Source organism: Numenius arquata, chromosome 12, assembly GCF_964106895.1.
Source record: "Numenius arquata chromosome 12, bNumArq3.hap1.1, whole genome shotgun sequence".
Taxonomy (NCBI): Eukaryota; Metazoa; Chordata; class Aves; order Charadriiformes; family Scolopacidae; genus Numenius; species Numenius arquata.
The window spans coordinates 11,033,089-11,050,702 of record NC_133587.1 but is presented as its reverse complement, the minus strand read 5'-3'; the positions used below and the strand labels follow the sequence as shown (position 1 = coordinate 11,050,702).

General features: G+C 53.5%; 1 protein-coding gene across 1 annotated transcript; it reads right to left on the bottom strand.

Annotated features, from left to right (window-relative positions):
- Nucleotides 1-3,601: 3,601 nt before the first annotated feature.
- Nucleotides 3,602-14,559, bottom strand: PABPC1L (poly(A) binding protein cytoplasmic 1 like). Its single transcript, XM_074157082.1, has 14 exons — nucleotides 14,367-14,559; nucleotides 13,369-13,562; nucleotides 12,738-12,853; nucleotides 11,599-11,738; nucleotides 10,667-10,761; nucleotides 10,264-10,401; nucleotides 9,613-9,708; nucleotides 8,470-8,736; nucleotides 7,835-7,925; nucleotides 7,405-7,533; nucleotides 6,070-6,209; nucleotides 5,529-5,622; nucleotides 4,596-4,726; nucleotides 3,602-3,685 (listed from the first exon to the last, which is right to left on the bottom strand). The coding sequence occupies exons 1-14, from the start codon at nucleotides 14,557-14,559 to the stop codon at nucleotides 3,602-3,604; spliced, it is 1,908 nt and encodes a 635-aa protein (XP_074013183.1).
- Nucleotides 14,560-17,614: the final 3,055 nt, after the last annotated feature.

Genomic DNA, 17,614 nt, shown 5'->3' with positions numbered 1-17,614 from the left:
TTTACCACTTTACTTCACGCTGTCCCCCCTTTTTGTCAGAGGGCTTCAAGCACTGCTGTACAATGCCTTGCTTTGGAAGCCACCCGTCAGCTGGTGACAATACATCAGGGTCTGTAACCGTGGCTGAACCTGGCACGCTGTGCATGGGTAGAGTGCTTTAACTGGTAAATCAAGATGCTGGACAACCCTAGACCTCCGTACAGGCCAGGAGACAGAAGCTGGCCCATAAGCCAGGGTTCACACATCTGTTTCCCAGACTTCTGCCAGCAGTCGGTGTTTCAGGCAGGTACCCCACTGAACTGAATTTAGAAAGCAATCCCTCTAATGCCATTAAAGACAAGGACCTCTTGCCTTAGTCTGACTGTAAGCAGCTTTTTGTAGGTCCCAGGGCTGTACTCCATCAGCTGCAATGGGCCAGGACTTGACACAACTCATCCCTGAGGGGCACGAATTGCTCCACTCACTCCACTCCCACTTCTAAGGCCACAGCTCCATCGATCCCGCAGGCAGCGCTGCCCCAGCTCTTGGCGAGTGACTAGGATGGGTTTCAGGCTGGGGAAGGACAGTACACAGATAAGCAGAGGAAGGTCGCAGGATGGAGACTGGCTTCACCGAGTTAAGAGCTATCCTTTGAAGAGCCTTGCTGTTACCTGGAGTGGCAGATACCTGCCCTGTTCAACCAGAGTTCATTACAACACCTCTAAGCAGCGGCAGTCGCCATCTCCTTCCCCTCTCAGTGCGGTTTTGTACCTTATCATCTCTGAGACTTTCCCCAGCAGTACCACCAGGTAGACAAAGATCAAGCGCAGCAACAAGACATACTAACCCAAGCCAAGGGCCATCTCGGCTCCCACCTTCCCTGCTGCTGTCCCTGCAGGACACTTCCCAGGCATACACGGGCAGTGCTGTCCCCATGGGCAGGTGGGGAGCGCTTGTCAGAGGAACAGCTTCACCCACCCCTTTCAAAAGCCACAGCAACTATTCCAGACCTGAGACTCCAGACATTTGCATTGCTGCTCCTGCCTCAGTTCCCTAAAGCCTCAGGCTGCCCCGAGGAGTTTGGCCAGGGAGCTACTCTGAAAGCTTTCCAGTATCCTCCAGTGTACGTGGGGATGCAGCTCCAACCTCACCTTTTCTAATAATTTTTGAAGACCTTGGTCTTCATTCACATACTTTCTTGGGCTTTGCTGATGTCTCTGTGTTCCTTGGCCCAACTCTGAATTCCCTATAGCTTTACGGCTGTCTTCTCAAGCCGTGACATCTGGCATTGCAGGTGGTGTCACAGACACAGCTGAACTTGCCTGTCTTGCAAGCTAACTTGCCTTGAACTTGCAACCTGAATTGCAAGGTTGCAGACAAGCTAGCCAACAGCCAAATGAAAGTTTACCTGTACAGTTCTATTCCAGCTCCTTATATGGGTTACACTCATGCAAATATACATTTTTTTCCTCTAGAAACAAAGCATAAAAGCTTCCAGCCAGTTACACCTTGGGAGAAATAACAAATTAAATGAAGGTCCTGTATATTAAGTGGATTAAAGTCCTTTATAAGTGTCTCACCGAGAAGGAGATATCTAAGTAGTGCACAGCTGAGGTGTCCACTATGAGGAAAAGAAATATTTAAGGAGATCAGAGAAAAAATTGGCCAAAAAAAAAAAAAAGCAAGAAAAAGGAATGCTGAAGAGCTCCAGCAGAGCAGAACAGACACCACGCAGGAGCAAACATGTAAGTGATTCTATTAAAATGCTGGAAGGCAAACAAGAGGTAGGAGGGGTGACTCAGCAGCAAGCTGGAGCGAGAGCATGATACAGCACGAAGGAAGGATGAGCCAGCAGCGGCAGCACACAGGTTGGACAGAGAGAAGGTAGGTGGTGCTGATGGAGGTGTGCTCCTGCCAGCCCAAGGAACCAGTCAAGTAAGGTCAATACTTCGCCAGTCCCAAGAAGCCTCAAGGGACTGGAATTCCTTTCCTAAATAGGAAGAGCAGAACATCAAGGCCAGGATGATGATAGCAACATGCTTTGGGAAAGGCCCAGGGAGCAGAACACAATAATAATGGGTCTCAGCTACTCCTGTGAGCAGGAAGTGTCCCAGTGGGATGCACTGCAGTTATGAACGTTTTCAGACCCATCAGTGATTGCTTGAAACCCCCGGTCAGGAACACACATTGGAAAAGCAACTTTTGATTTATAGCTGCTCCATCCATAATACCTCAAAAGCTGCGTCTTGCACACCAGACACACACAGCGTGGTGACCAGCAGAAGACACTCGGTGCCAGTACTCCTGTAGGCATACATGGTCCATTACAAAAGGAGAACCACAGGAAGATGATGACTTTTCAAAAGGAATTTAAAAACAACTAGCTGGAAAGGATAAAATCCAAGTAGATGGTGTGAAATTTGCTTAAAGCCATCCTCCTAGAGAGTTGGAAAGGATCAGGAGAGCCTATGGGGTGGCAATTTGTTGATTTAATTCTGTATGTCCCCTCCCGTCAGCTCTTGGGACTGCTGCCTCACCAGCATCACAAGCTTCAAACGCTAATTAGAGCGGCCTGACCTGAGTCGATCCCTCCACCTGCATGAAACAAAGGAGAAGTATTTGCTGCCTTTCTGCAAAGAGAACCAATCCATGCTTTGGGGGTGGAAGCATCAGCTTTTTATTAGTGTGAGCTACAGGAACAAATAAAACTACAGAACCCAGTAAATTCACTAAAAGTGATGATTCATCAGCACTTGTCATTTCCTGGGCAACTGAACCAGGCTGGGTTCCACACTACATTTCACAAGATCCTTCCAGTAGCAAGAAGAGAATTAATGTAGGGATTTTTTTTTACAGGTGCAGGAGGAAGGAATTCTGCAAGGTTTACAATACACAAGAAAAAATAGAAAGGGGCATTGAAGACAAACCAGGGTCATCGTACAGGCACTATTCCAGAAGCATGGTGGGGTTGCTGCTGCTGTTCTTCAAAGGCAATGTTCTCAGTCCCGAGGTCTACCAAAAAAAAAAAAACAACCCAAAGAACCCACATACGCATTTTTCAGCTGCTAAAGGAACAACTTCATCCAGACAAAAATTCACCTGAACTTGGATTAACACAGTTTACCTGTTATCACAAGTCAAGAAAATGGTATCTTCAAAGGGGTATATGAGAATCTGAATCGCTTGTTAATGCGTCTGTCCGCCCCCCATCAGCAGTGGGGCCAGCCCTCCTGACCAAGCTCACGCAGGATCACCAACAATCTATAGGGCATCTACTGACACAGTTCTGAATAAACCACTGGGAGACCCCAGGAAAGATTGTGGCAGTCCCCACTAGACGTACAGAAAAGGAAAGTCCTTCCCTATCTTCCCTTCTGGTTGCACAGTCATTGCCTTCGTGAACATACTAAAAAAACCCACATAGAACTACATCTCTGCAGCACAATTAAGTCTGGGAAATGGAGGATGCGATTTAAGAAGTGGAATATTACAGTCCGAGATACTTACATTGCTCATCGAGCCATACTTGGTCAGGACAAGAAACCCAATCCCCAGTTTGAGAGTCAGAGACCAGAGACCCTGAGCCCACCACGCACGCCCCAACACCCGCACCTACCCGGAGTCACTGCAGGAAGGCGGCAGCGCTGCTCTTGTGCGAGGTCTCGGTAGCCTGGTGGGCTTGGAGAACAGCAACCGCTTCCTCCATCTTAGGACAGAGAGCACAAGACAGGGGAGAAGCTGAGTTGCTGCAACGTAGGAGAGCCCTGCACAAGAAATGCCATGTCCCCAGGTCTCCATCTCCACACAGACCCACTTCCAAGAGGTAAGGGACTTAATAATAATTATGAAATCCGAATCTGCTGCTTCTGCAGGAGGCTGATCAGCCCAAAAACCTCTTCTGTGTCTTCCCTAGGGAAATGCTGGGGCATCTCTCCTTTTCTATAGGAGTCAGAACTTGCCAGAGAGAAATCAGACTTCTCCATGGTGGGGCTGCCTAATGTCACCTAGCAGAGCCCAGGCTCCTTCAAAAAAAAAAAAAAAAAAAAAAAAAGAACGAACATCGGTGAAAGGGTGAAAGTGAATCCTGTTCCTGTCCCCAAGGAGCAACAAGGAGATGCAGTCAATTCACTGCAAAAATTTGTTTTGATGGGAACCAAAGCTAAATATTCCCCAGGATTAAGGAGGAAACTGAAGAAATGCTGCAGAGAGGCAGTGTTTATCTGGCTTCTATTCTCAGAAAAAAAAGAAATAAAAAAATTATCTCCCTATCTCCTTCCAGGGAGCGACACCCACCCTGCTTTTCCCCTCTCAAACCCAGCCACCTCCAAATCACCCTTGGAGCTTGGCCCTTGCTGTCGGGGAACTGCTCTGGGCTTCTCCTTCTGCTGAAGGTGGGTAGACCTTCAGGCACTGGGTGAGGTGCCATCAACCCGGGGCCCTTTCTGCACATTTTTTCACTTTATAAAAAAAAAAAAAAAAAAAAGCAGCAGCTACTTGCTCTTCCCATGGCTATCAATGTCCTTGGCCCATCTTCTGGGCCATGGTCACCTTTCCTTGCAGCAGCAGGTCGTTAGGCCTTTGGGATGCAATTTGTTCGGGCACCGAGTGCCTCCTACCTTGGAGCGCAGGGAGTCAGGGGACTCCAGGAGGAGCAGCAGCTCGGAGTTGTCTATCTCCAGCAGCATCCCAGTGATCTTGCCGGCCAGTGAGGGATGCAGCGCGTGGATCAGAGGGTAGAGGCGCTCACCTGCTCCAAACCCCAGGGAGGACATCAGAACTATGCAAGACCTCCCACATTTCAAACTCAGTGCAAGCCCTCCTGCCCTCCCAACTGAGAAGGGACACAAGGGTGGTGATGGTGGTGGAAAAAGCACTGCTCACAAGGAAACCTACTCCAGCACATCACAGCAATAGCATCTGCAGGCTAAATGCTCGCAGTCCCATACAACTGGGAGAACTAGCCCTACCTATGGGTCATGCTTACCAGGAAGGAAAGCCATAGAAGGAAAGCAGCATGGAGAAAGAAAGCCACTTTTGACTGGCCAGGGACAATTTTAATTGCCCTCTTCCTGCCATTCCATCCTCCAGTACAAAAATTATTTCACTGGCAGGCTTCCCACCATAGTTTAGCCTGGGTGCCTTGGCCCTGGGCATATGCCTCCCCAAATTGGTCTGCTCCCAGCCCAATCTTGGGCTGACCCTATCCCCTCTGGCCCCCAAGTGCCCAAGAGCATCAATGCAGGATGGCTCAGAGTTCAGAGGAATCACCAATGTCCTGGTAGGATGGAGCTGCCTCTCCTGCAAAGCTTTGTCAGACTCACTGCCAGGCAGCTAACATAGATGAGGACTGGTTCTGCTGCTTCCATACCCTTCCAACACAGCCCAGATTATTTTTTGTTAAAGCAGCATAATATCAGAGAAACCCGGCAATGGCTTTCAGCTTCTCCTAGCAGCTAAGTTATCCCTGGTGCCTACAAGTCCGTGTGTCCTGGCATGCATGTGCAGCCCCACAGCTGGACCTGCTCCATCAGGGGAGCCCTGACACCCACCTATCATTTGCTTCTGCTCCTGAGGAGGGGCTGCTGCAAGCATGGATGCCGTCAGTGGCTCCTGGCCCTGGATGTGCACAGCAGGTTCTCCAACCTGGAGAAAAAAAAAAAAACAAAAAACAAAACAAAAAACAAACAAACAAACAAAAAAAAACCCACCAAAAAAAACCCCAAGCAAACAGAGAAGAGCAGCAATCAGAAATGCTGGAAGCGATGCATGAGCTGCCTGGCTTGCAGGAATGGTGCTGGTCCCCAAAGCCAGTGGAGCATTTCACCCTTCTGAGATGCTGACGCAGACCCTGGCATTGCCTGCTTGTAACCAAACGTTCGTTTCCAAGAAAGCCGGAGACAGGCATCACAGCTGTGTGGCTACCAGATCCCTAGCCCCAGTTACCCCAGCAGCCCCCGGGAAAGGTCCCCATAGCCCCAGTCAAACAGAGCCATGGGGTTGCCTGGGGCCATCAGCCACACCAACCCGGAGTGGGACCAGGACTGATGCACGGTGCAGTGGCCACACCAAAGCCCAAAGAGTGTTGTTTACCTGCGGAGCCACCACCGGCGGCATGTGCCCCATGGGCTGGACGTTCCTGACAGCTGAGGAGTACTTGTACTGCGGGGCGCCCCGCGGCAGGGTAGGTGAGGAGGGCACCCGAGCGCTGACCGTCTGCGTCCCAATGTTGGCTGCAATGGGGACAGGAACATTTCTAAGGAGGAGCCCCTTAAACACAGACCTGCACTGGGGAGGCTGGAGCAAGAAGGGCAGCGTGGTCAACCAGAGGGCCTGAAAAATCTCCCCATGGGCTCAAAGCAGCTCTCAGCCCCAGGACAGGCAGGGCACTGCAAGTGCCCCCATCCCAACCCGGCCCCTCTTCTGCAGGGAGGTAAGGGCAGAGGAAGGAGAAGTCAAGGGCAAGAGTAGAAGGGACAAACCAAAGACAGCCCTGCTGGTCCCCCATGTCATTTCAGTGATAAGATACTCAACACCAAAGACCACCTTGGGCTAAACCACATGAAGCCATGAAGGTTGTAGACAGACACTGCCCCACCAGACGGTCCCACATTTTGGAGGACCTCAGAACTTCACCCAGTCACCAGGTGGGCAACTTCCACCCTGGGTTATTTCTGCTGCTTCTCAAAGCCCATCCATGGAGGAGCCTCAAAGGGGGCTACGCTGCAAACCCTGGCAAGCATCCTCCTCTTCCTCACTCACACAAAAGGCAGAGGGGTGATAGGACAGACATAGGGTTGAAGCACTCTCAGGATTAGGAATTCTCTAGATACCACATGCAGGACAGCAGGTTGGTCACCACCCCACCAGCCCTGCAGGAGCATGGCTGTGTTGTGCTGGCAAGGCAGAGGGGACATTCCAGGACACAGGGACAGCCCCAGCACAGCCAGGCACTGGGGATGCCAGTGATGTCTGGTTCTTGGACTCCAAACACCTCTAATGTGAATGTGTTTTACTAGAGGCTTGGACTTGGCAGTGGTTCTGCCAGAGCCTGTAAGAACCTCTGCTTCTGCTCAAGAGGTCTGTCCCCCAACCTCCAACTCGGTCTGAGCACTAAGCCTAGGGCCCTGTGGCTGTATCATCATCATCTTTAACAAACGTATTCAAGGAGCAGCAGCCAACAAGACCAATCTGCATATCGGAGACCTGTCCCACTATCTGAAAGACCACAACCTTCCCCAAAAGTTACACTTATTTACTACAGACACTGCTCCAGTCCCATCACACCTGAGGGCACCATCCAGAATCCTCCACGAGTAATTCCACAAACCGATCCATCTTTGGAGGCAGATCCAAGCATGCAGCAAGCACCCTTGCCAACACCCAGCCACCACAGCGATGTCCCAGCTGGGTCCTTCCCCCACTCACCCACTCTCTGGGCCTGGGGGGGCACACGGGGCACCTGGGTGGAGGCCTGTCTCATGGTGCTGATGTTGGACAGCAGGCGCCGGGGTGGCGCAGCAGCCCTCAGGATGGGGGTAGCGGCAGGATACGCTGCTGTAGAGACGGAGCACAATGAATAAAGCTTCTTGGTAGAAAAGGTATGGAAGGAGATGTGTGGGGGGTAGTGAACAGAGCTGGCGAAGGCTCAGGAGCACCTCACCTCTGGGGTCAACTCCAACGGCTCATCCGCCAGTGCCCATCACCATGACCCCTGCACCAAACCCCAACATGCTTCTCCAGGTGATGCCCCCCCCCCACCCGTGGTTACATGCTTTGTGCTGCTTTTAGAGACCCTCAGTCCCTAACCAAGTCCAGCTTGCACCAAGAGCCCCCAGGGAGAGGCAAGAGGACTCACGGGGAGGCCGGGAGGGCTGCGCACTCCAGCGAGTGGCAGGACGGACTGGGACAACTGGACTGGGGCTGTAGAAGGCAGCTCTGGTTTGTGGCTAGGAAAGGAGAACACATTATCCAAGGTGACTTGGGAGCTGAGCTGAGCCAGGTCTAACACAGAGCATCTCAGTGGCTGCCGTGCAGAGTCAGGCGAGCCAAAACCATGCTCTGTAATGTGCCAGAGGGCTTTAAAGATAAATCCCCAGTCCTGCTGCCCGCATGTCCTCCAGCAGCTCCACTGATCTCCTCCCCACCAGCTTTTGCACCTCTGTAACCCTTCTCCCTCCCCTCCTTTCATCAGGGGATGACTCCTCCATGCTCACACCCGCCCACCAAACTCCTCCTTGGTTCCCTCCTCTGAGGAGCAGTTGGTGGCTACTAAACCCCCAGCCCATTGCCTGGAACACCTGCACCCCACCAGCGTTTTGGCAAGCCCTGCCGCTTACGCAGAAGCCTGGCACTGGTCCCACACCAACGTATGCTTGGGTCTCCATAAACTGGAGATACATGAGGTCCTCCGCCCCACTGCCACCCCCTTCCTCTAGTCCAGGGCAAACCGGGGTCCCTGTGAGAGGCTGCCATTTGGGAATGGGGACTCACCTGGGGGATGGGGGGTAGGAAGTACCCCGGGGGGGGCTGGAAGGAGCCCAGGAGAGGGCCAGGCAGGGCCCTCATGGTGGCTAATCTCTGCATGTACTGGTTGGTGAGGATTGCTTTCCGCTCCTCTTTCCTTTGAGCGAGCGCGACATAGAGAGGCTTGGTGCTGACAATCCGCCCGTTCATTTCCGTCACGGCCTTGGTAGCCTCTTCTGGGGAGGAAAAACATACAAACCCAAACCCTTTGCTGTGGCCACCCTCTGTCATCACCTAAAATTGGATTAGAACAAGACAGCTAAGTCCACAGATCACCGCAGCACCCGCAAAGTACAGCACGGCAGGGGAGGGGTGTGTGGGACCCACAGGCACCCCACTGCACCCCCCACCCCCAGGGTGGGACGGATGGGGCTGTGCCCATGGGGCTCCATGGAGAGGTTTCTCCAGGGAAGGGGAGGTTTGCTTGCACACAACCAGTAGGTTTGGGAAATGAAGATGGCAGAGTCTGGGCAAGCCCAAGACCTATGAATTTCCAGGTGTCTGTGCCCCAGCCCCACAGGGCCAGCAATGCTCCGGTACTTAATGCCACAGGAGCCAGCAAGGGCTGGGGACCAGTGGGACACCGTGCCCTGCTTGAGGGCCAGGTGGCATCTGTCCCCAGCAGCTGGCAGGTTACAGGTATCTGACCTTAAAGCCAGACCATTCCTCTGCACCCGTACAAACAGCCTGCAAGAGAAGCTTGACACCAGTCCTGGTGGCAGGACTGACACTTCTCATGTTTTTTTTCCAAAAGGCAAAACAACAGCCTGTCAGCCAGGAAGACCCCACTCTCCTCAGAGGGAGGTGGTTTTTGGGTCATTTCCACTTGTATCAGTGTCACATTGGTCCCAAACCACAGAGTAACTGTGCAATATTTGGAATGATGTGGCTTTAGGGTCCCATACTCTGGACCTCACCAGGGCTGGGGTAAGGGGCTACAAAATATTTGCTGAATCAATAAGCTCCTCAGGACAGCGTGGGGGACAAGTGGCACGTCCTTCAGACGTGGCTTGAAATACAAAGCCATCAGCATAACTCAACAGGATGATACTCCTGATCCATTTCCAAGGGCTGACCCCGGGAGCCCCAGTGACAGCCCGGGTCCCTCACCTTGGCGCTGGTAATAGTGCCGTAGGGAGAGAACTCCTTCCTCAGCCTCTCGTCATCTATCCCATCATCCAGGTTCTTCACATACAGGTTGACCCCCTACAAACAGGCAAAAAAAGCAGCTTGGCCTCCAGGCTCCTAAAATTTACAGCAGCTTTTCAAGCTGGAAGAGTGCTTCACCAGCAGCTCAGCCAGAGGTTGGGGCACCCCACAAACACGTCCTCTCCAGACCTGCTGTGGGACCAGTGGTGTGGAGAAGAGCCAGGACCATATGTGTGTTCCCTTCATAGATGAGACACCCCAAGTAAAGAGGGCACCCAGAACATCGCTATGAAGCTGCTCCAAGACCTCAGGAAGCTGCCTCATTTCCAGGCTAATATTTTAATTTCTGGAAAAGAGCAGACCTGTTTATTCACCTGCCAACATCATCCTGGGTTTAGATCTCTCTCCTCTTTCCTGATACTGCTTCCCAGGACATTACCAGTCTGCGACTGGACCCCTGTGTGGGCCTTTTTTAATTGCAGAAGGGACCCAGCACACTGATCTGCTCTGGAGACCCCTGTTCTGTCCCCATGCAGAGGATGTTCCTGGATGCCCACGGGGGTATGTCCCTGGTGTAGACCTGCAGGATGGAGCATCCCGCTCTCCCCTTACCTGGTACCTGCTCACTCGCTCCTGCTTGATCTGCTCAAATTTCCGCTTCAGCTCGCTCTGGCGCTCCAGCCGCTTCTGGGCTCGGCCCACGTACACCATCCGCCCATTGATCTCCTTCCCGTTCATGTCGGCTACTGCCTGCCAGTGGAGGGAAGGGCTCTGAGTGCTGGAGGAAGCCAACGGCCACGGCTCTACTCCTCACCCACCACCCCAGTCCAGCCCTGCTGTGAGCAGAGACCCCCCTGGGTGAGGGCAGGGCAGCAGCTCTGCTCCCCTTTGCCAGGTCCTGCCCATCCAGGCATGGTCGAAGCCAGTGAGGTGTCCCCCCCCCCCCGAGGTGGGAACATCAGCAGGCAAGAAGCTCGGGGCTGAGACAGCAGACGGGCAGTGAGGAGCCTCTTGCCTTCTGGGCTTCTTCATGCTTCTCAAAGTTGACAAACCCGAAGCCCTTCGAGCGGCCAGTGTTGTCCATCATGACTTTGACACTTAGCGTCTTCCCTGCAAGAGGAAAGGAAAGTATCCCTCTGAAGGGTGCCCACCAGGGGGTGCCGTGACGTGCTGCACTGTGCTCGGGAGCCACCATGCGAAGCCAGTTCAGCAAGGAGACCAGATGGCTGTGACAGTACAGAAAGGCCAAACAGGGGGACAGAGAGCAGGATGCCCGCCACGAGGCAGGACCAGGAGGCTGCACGTGTCAGCAACTGTGATCCCTCCCACCCTGGATGCTGCTGTCATCACCGTTGGCTTTTTGGTTTCTCCAGCCAGGGCACTGACTTCCTTTAGTCCGAAGTTCTCATCTCCTTTATATATAAACACATATATTGTGTTTGTACAAAGGGTATTCACAAATTACTCGAGCAAACACTGGCCAAGCATGGACAGTATGGTCCATGGGTTGGCACAACAATAAATTCTGTGGCAAAAGGCATCCTCCAGTAACAGACTGAACTGGAAAAGCCACTTGTGCTTTAATATCAGACTCAGCATCTCTTATTCCCAGGGCTCCTATAACCAGATGTGCTGGTTTCAAAACAATTTAAAAGACTAACACAACAAAAACCTCCTCTCTTGTTCCCAAAGAAAGTAAAAAAATTCCTTTTTTTTTTTTCCCAGGACAGCACCTACTACAAGCTATCCTCCATCATTGTAGGAAAGTGCACGTGATGTCCTGACGAATTAAGCCACTGTGGTCCTTTTACAATATGGTATTTAAGTAAGTCAGATCCCATTGAGAGAAGGGGCTCGGTATTTCCATCAAGCACTTTCCACAGCTTTCTGTGCAGTTGCTCCAGTTTATCGGACACGAGGATATTTTGCTTCAACAACTCTACTCACCAAACTTGGAGAATATTTCCCGCAGTCTGTCGTCATCCATGTCATCCCCAAAGTTTTTGATGTAGACGTTGGTGAACTCCATCGCCCGAGCCCCAAACTCAGCCTCGCGCTCTTTGCGGGATTTGAAATGGCCAACAAACCTGCAGGAAGCAGGGAAAGGGATATGAAACCCTCCACATCCTTTGCAGAGGGAAGATGGACACAAGCACATCTGTCTCAGTACAGGCCGAGAGAGACCCCATCACCTCAGGCTGTGCTTTGCTCACCCGTAAGCCCACCATGAGTTTCACATCCACCAACTTGGTGATCATAGAATCATAGAATGGTTAGAGTTGGAAGGGACCTTAAAGACCATCTAGTTCCACCCTCCTGCCATGGGCAGGGACACCTCCCACTAGACCAGGTTGCTCAAGCCCCATCCTGCCTGGCCTTGAACACCTCCAGGGATGGGGCATCCACAACTTCTCTGGGAAACCTGGGCCAGTGTCTCACCACCCTCACAGGAAAGAATTTCTTCCTAAGATCTAGTCTAAATCTCCCCTTGATGTCCCACCAAGGGTTCCTTTACCCAGATCCCACTTGGCACTACTGAAACAGGGAGATCGGTAACAGGGAGAAAGAGGGGGTGTTAACTCGAGACCCCAAAAGACTCCCAAGGGATACCACCAAGTGCCAGCTCTCTTCCTCTGAGGTACCCCAAAGCCCTTGGGCAGCCACTTGCCTCTGTGGAGACCGGGACGTAGAGAATGAGGTGATGCAATACAAGCAGAGAGCTGAAGAACAACAAAACCTCTTCCTGCCCAGTTTATCTGATGCTGACAGCCGAGATCGAGGACCAGCCCTGTTTTGTGGGCACTGGTTACACCGCCTTAGCAACAAAATACAGCCCGGGGTTGGACTCCTTCCCCAGTGCTAGGAACTGCTCCAAGCCATTATCACACTTCCACCAGCATCGACCACGAGTGACTCACTGCCCCGGAGAGCAGTGGAACCGCTGTGCCCAGCAAGAACGGGTGGGAAGAGAGGAAAAAGAGAGCAGCAGAAGGTGGGAGCCCCAGAAGGGCAGGCGTTTGCTCCCGAGCGTGCACCAAGGCAAGGGAGGAGCAAAGCGAGGAGACACTTTCCTCTCCGGCACTTACACCTTCCGGTCGTTGAGCAACATCCCATTCATGGTCTCGATGGCCCGAGTTGCTGCCTCATGAGTCTCAAAGTGAACAAAGCCATAGCCACGGGACCCGTTTTCATCACAAACCACCTACAAATGCAGAGCGAGGAGGAGGGGAAAAAAAAAACCACCAAACCCAAAATGAGATGGACATTGGTTTCCTCCATGCCTGCACAGGAGTAAGTTGCAGGAAAACCCACCGTCATTTTCCAGAGGCATTTGCCCTCCCTGACATCCCACTCCCACAGCAGCTGAGCTATGTTTGGGTGCTGGCAGCAGGGCAGGGAGCTGGGTGAGCCAAGCACCAGACATCCAGTGCTTTATATGGTGCCCAAGAGCTTGTGGCTCACCAAGACGACCCAAGTGCCATCGCTGAGCTGAGCTCAGGGAGGACAACACACATCTCTGTGCAGGGACTGGGAGGCAGGGGAAAGCCCCCGTTCCCAGGGGAAACACAGCAGGGACTTTTGGCTTCAGAGCAGGTGGGACTTTAGAGGAAACTTTGTAGGAAGTGAAACAAGAAAGTGAGTTTCATCTGGCAGGAGCACACGGCCCAGAACATGGGGCAGCTCTGCAGCCAGCCCTTTCCTGCAGGGCCCATGTACCTTGCATGACAGGATGTTTCCAAAGGCGGAGAACGTGTCGTACAGGGCTTTGTTATCAATGGAGTCATCCAGGTTCTTGATGAAGACGTTTCCAACCCCCGACTTCCTGAGCCCAGGGTCCCGCTGGGACCACATGATACGGATGGGACGGCCTTTGATCACTTCAAAGTTCATGGTGTCCAGGGCTCGCTCAGCTGGCAAAGAAGCGAAGACAGAGGGAGAGGGGAGGGTAACAGAGATAGATCCCTCTCATGTCCTACAGCAGCTGAGGCAGGCACAGGAGTCAGGGATACTGTTGGACAGGAGCTCGTTAACCTAAAAGAGACAGGCAGCGCTGCCTCCCAGGGCAGCAGGGCCAGGCAGGGGCTGCTCTGCTCCCCTCCCCTCCAGCTACAACATTCATTCCTTTTTATTTTTTAATTTTTCCTCTCCAAAGCATGTCCAACTCCCACGGGATCATCCATTTCACTGCAAGCTCCAGTTTGGCAGGTGCCCAACTCGTTTACCCAGTAAGGATTTTGGTCTCCAGGGCAACTAACCCAACACCTTCCCCTCACCGCTGCCTCGCTCCAGCATGAAATGCCTGTCGGGTACCACTCTATGCAGCGCTGTATCGCTGTGATGCCTGCCAGGAGAGGGGCCTCACTTACCCATGCTGCGAGCCAGCAGGTAGCTGGCTGCCCTGGGGAAGGGCAGAAGGGGTTTTGGTGGCTTTCTCCATAAGCTCATAGAGGAAGGAGAGTCTTGCAAGTCACCTTCCTCCCCCCTACAAGCCCAAAGCCCAGTCAGAGCAGAGACGGGAATGGGATGGGTCACCATCTGAGAGCAGGTTGGGGTTAGTTACAACCAAAACCCAACATTAAGAACATACTGCCCAAGCCCCAACAGCTGATGCATCTACTCAAACCCACTTTTCTACCACCTACCCTTCCTTCTCTTGCACTGCCTCAAGCCCCGTTGGGAGGCAGCTCCTCGGGGCTGCGTTACAGGGAGCTTACCATCCACAGGCTGCTGGAAGTTTATGTAGGCATAGCCCAGCGATCGGCGGGTGGCAACGTCCCGACACACTCGGATGGACATGATGGGCCCAGCAGGTGAGAACTTCTCATAGAGCATGGCTTCGGTCACGTCCGGGTGGAGGTCTCCCACATAGAGAGAGGCTAACGGGTAGCCAGGGCCGCTAGCGTTCATGGTCAACCACAAAGCTCAGCTGTGGAGGAAGAGAGAGCCGAGGCTGCAGGACACAGGTTTTAGATCGCTTGCAGCAACCACAGACCCATGCTGGGACTGGCCCCACTGCAGCAGTGGGAGCCGTGCCCTTCCCACCAGCAGTGGTGGGACAGGAATACCCTGGGGATGCTGCAGTTACCAGATTTTTTTCAGGGATATTTCAATGTTGGTACAAAAGCCCAGTTGGGGCAATACGCTCATGTCAGAGCCCCCACAAACCTGGGGAGCGGCCAGAGGGACACAACACATCACACATGCCAATTTGTGCCTTCCAACACTCAAAACCCCAAGAGAAATGAGACGGAATTTAATTTCTCAGAAGGTAAACAGCCCTCCCCCACCCGAGACTTCCATTTGAATCCCTCCTAGACGGCTCCCTCCAGCCGGCTGCTCAGCCAGAGCAAACCCAGGGAGAATGGCTTTGCTTTGGTGCAGCAGAGCTGCCCTGCCAGGGGAGCAGCTTCCCCCGCGCAGCCCCGCAGCCCACACCACTGCGGCCAGTGCTCCCAGCAACCGTCTTCATCCCTAACAAGGCAAACACAGGATTTTAGCCAACCTTTCCCAGAGCAACAAGCCCCAGCTTGCTGATGAGCCCCCCCCCCCCAAAGCAGGGGAGGGAAATTGATGCTGTCTCCCACTGTTTTCAGTGAGCGAAGATGTCAGTCACTGCTTGAGAACGCCAAGGTACTGCCCAGGAAAACAGAAATGCAGCTTCTGCCCTAAAAACTTATAAGCCCATTTTTGGGGCTCTTACCTTAGAGCTTAAAATACCCAAGGCACTTGTTAAGATACCCTATGGACACCCAAAATAAATGCTCAAACTTCGGAGAGGTGCATTAAGCAATCCCTCAGTCAAAGGCAAGTCACCATCAAGGGCAGGACGTGGAAGAGCCACGCATGAGCTCCGTGAGAGAGCCCTACCCCTCACACAACCATAGACCAACCAAGACCATAGAACTGTTGAGGTTGGAAGGGACCTTACAATCATCGAGTCCAACCGTTAGCCAAGATGCACCTCCCAAGGTGTCACAGCAAAAAAAACCCAGGCTGAGAGAGCAAACACAGCGCTCCCCTGCAGCCGGAGGGGCAAAGAGCCAGAGAAAGGGGTTAAGAGAGGACCAAGTGGGAGCGGTGAGGACCGGGCAGAGAGCCGGCCCCGGGGCAGGCGGGGAGCCCACAGAGATGCGGTGCAGCCCCATCCCCGCCGAGCCTCAGCGGCAGCAGCGGAATGGCTGGGCCCACCCAGCCGGGGACCGGGCAGAGGAGGGAGCTGCTCGCCCTGCCCGACCCCGTGTGGGACACCACCGGCCACCCCCGCTCCGGCCACCGACACCCCCGGGAGAAGCCGCCCTGGCCCCGCACTCACGCCGAGGACTCCGGCGGGCAGCGCAGCACCCCTCCGGCTGCCACTGCCGGTACCCACCGCCTCTTCCCGCGGCGGCCCCGGGGGCGGGACGGGACCTCCCCGCCCTCCCCCAGCTGCGGCCCGGCCCGGCACCGCCCCGGGAGGGGCGGGCACCCCCCGACGGCTGGGCCGGCCAGCGGGAGCCCCGCGGTAGCCGCCAGCCCCGCGGGGGCTAAGGGGATCGGGCAGGGGGCCAGCAGTCAGGGCTCCTAATTTTTGGAAACAGCAGCTCGGGCAGCCGCCTGCCCTCCTCGGGTCTTCCCAAATTAACGGCGGGGTAACGGCACCGCGTGTCCTACCCACGGATTTTTAGGAAATCACCTGCCATTTCTGGTAGGTGATTCCCTACAGTCAAGTAATCCACGTGGGAGCTGATAAGATTGGATATTAGGAAAAATTTTTTCACCCAAAGTGCTGTTAAGCATTAGAACAGTCTGCCCAGGGAAGCGGTGGAATCGTCATCCCTGGAGGTTATTTAAAAGATGGGTAGACGAGGTGCTGAGGGACATGGTTTAGTGATGGTTTTTGTCAGTGTTAGGTCGATGGTTGGACTCGATGATCTCAGGGGTCCCTTCCAACCTACACAATTCTGTGGTTCTATGATTCTAAGGTAACACAGCTCGGTACAAACCCCTCATCTTTAGGCACTCACACACTCCCAAACTCCACAGCAAGCTCCCTCAACACCCAGCAGAGCCCCACGGGATACAGAACCCGGCCTCTGCCATCACCTTTGATGACACACTTTGATGATGAGGAGGTTGCAAGGTCACCTTCACCCACAGATCACGACATTATGCGCTGGACATAATGGTACCTGTGTGTGGGGTGATGGTTTGTCGTTAAACAGCTTGAAGCGCTGGATGAAGAAGCTCGGGAGCCTGGGCTGACGGGCAGGGCAGTTCCACCAGCAGGTTCCCCAGCAGGGCTGTGTTTGTGGGGCTGAACCACCAGCACCTCCACGTTTCATCCAGACCCATGCCTCACCTCCCCGCTCCCTCTGCTTCCAGGCTTTTAAGCGGGAAAGCTAGTGCAGCAGGACAAGTGTCACATGCTGATTTCAGCTGAACAGATCTGCTGGATTTGACGAAAAAAAGGTGATTCTTCTGCTGCCATGAAGTCTACTCAGGAGACTCTGAGGTTCTCCTGCATCAGCCCTGCTCTGGGCAGCACACACCACCCAGCACCCCGCTCCCACACATTAAAGCAAAACTAACCCAAGTGTGGTTGCTCAGATCCACCCCATCCCATACTCTCAGAAGGGTCAGCTGCAGCGCACATCAGGAGAAACCTTACCCAAAAGCCCTTCTGGTGGTTTCCCACACTGGATGGCCTCACCCAGAGTCCAGATGAGCACCAGTGCCAGGAAGGAGAAGCCACAGCAGCAGCGATTACATCAGTTTAAACACACAGAGTACGCCCAGACTCTTATTGTGGCTGGGCCAGCTGGAACGCCCTTTCCCCAAAAGATATAATTACTTGAAAAATTAAGATATTCCCTCAACTCATCACTGCTGCAGACCAGTCTCCTGGCTCATCATTTCCCCCAAAATGGACAGTAAGGATGGGAGATGTTATCTGAAAGAACTGAGGCAGGACAAGTGCTCTAGG

Bases quoted from the DNA above. Each gene is read 5' to 3' on its own strand.
- PABPC1L (XM_074157082.1), bottom strand. From the start codon at position 14,559: ATGAACGCTAGCGGCCCTGGCTACCCGTTAGCCTCTCTCTATGTGGGA. The intron at 10,402-10,666 runs GCAAGAGGCTCC...CTCCACTGGCAG, and splicing joins AGCATGAAGAAGCCCAGAAG to GCAGTAGCCGACATGAACGG. The intron at 8,737-9,612 runs GTGAGGGACCCG...ATCCAATTTTAG, and splicing joins GCACTATTACCAGCGCCAAG to GTGATGACAGAGGGTGGCCA.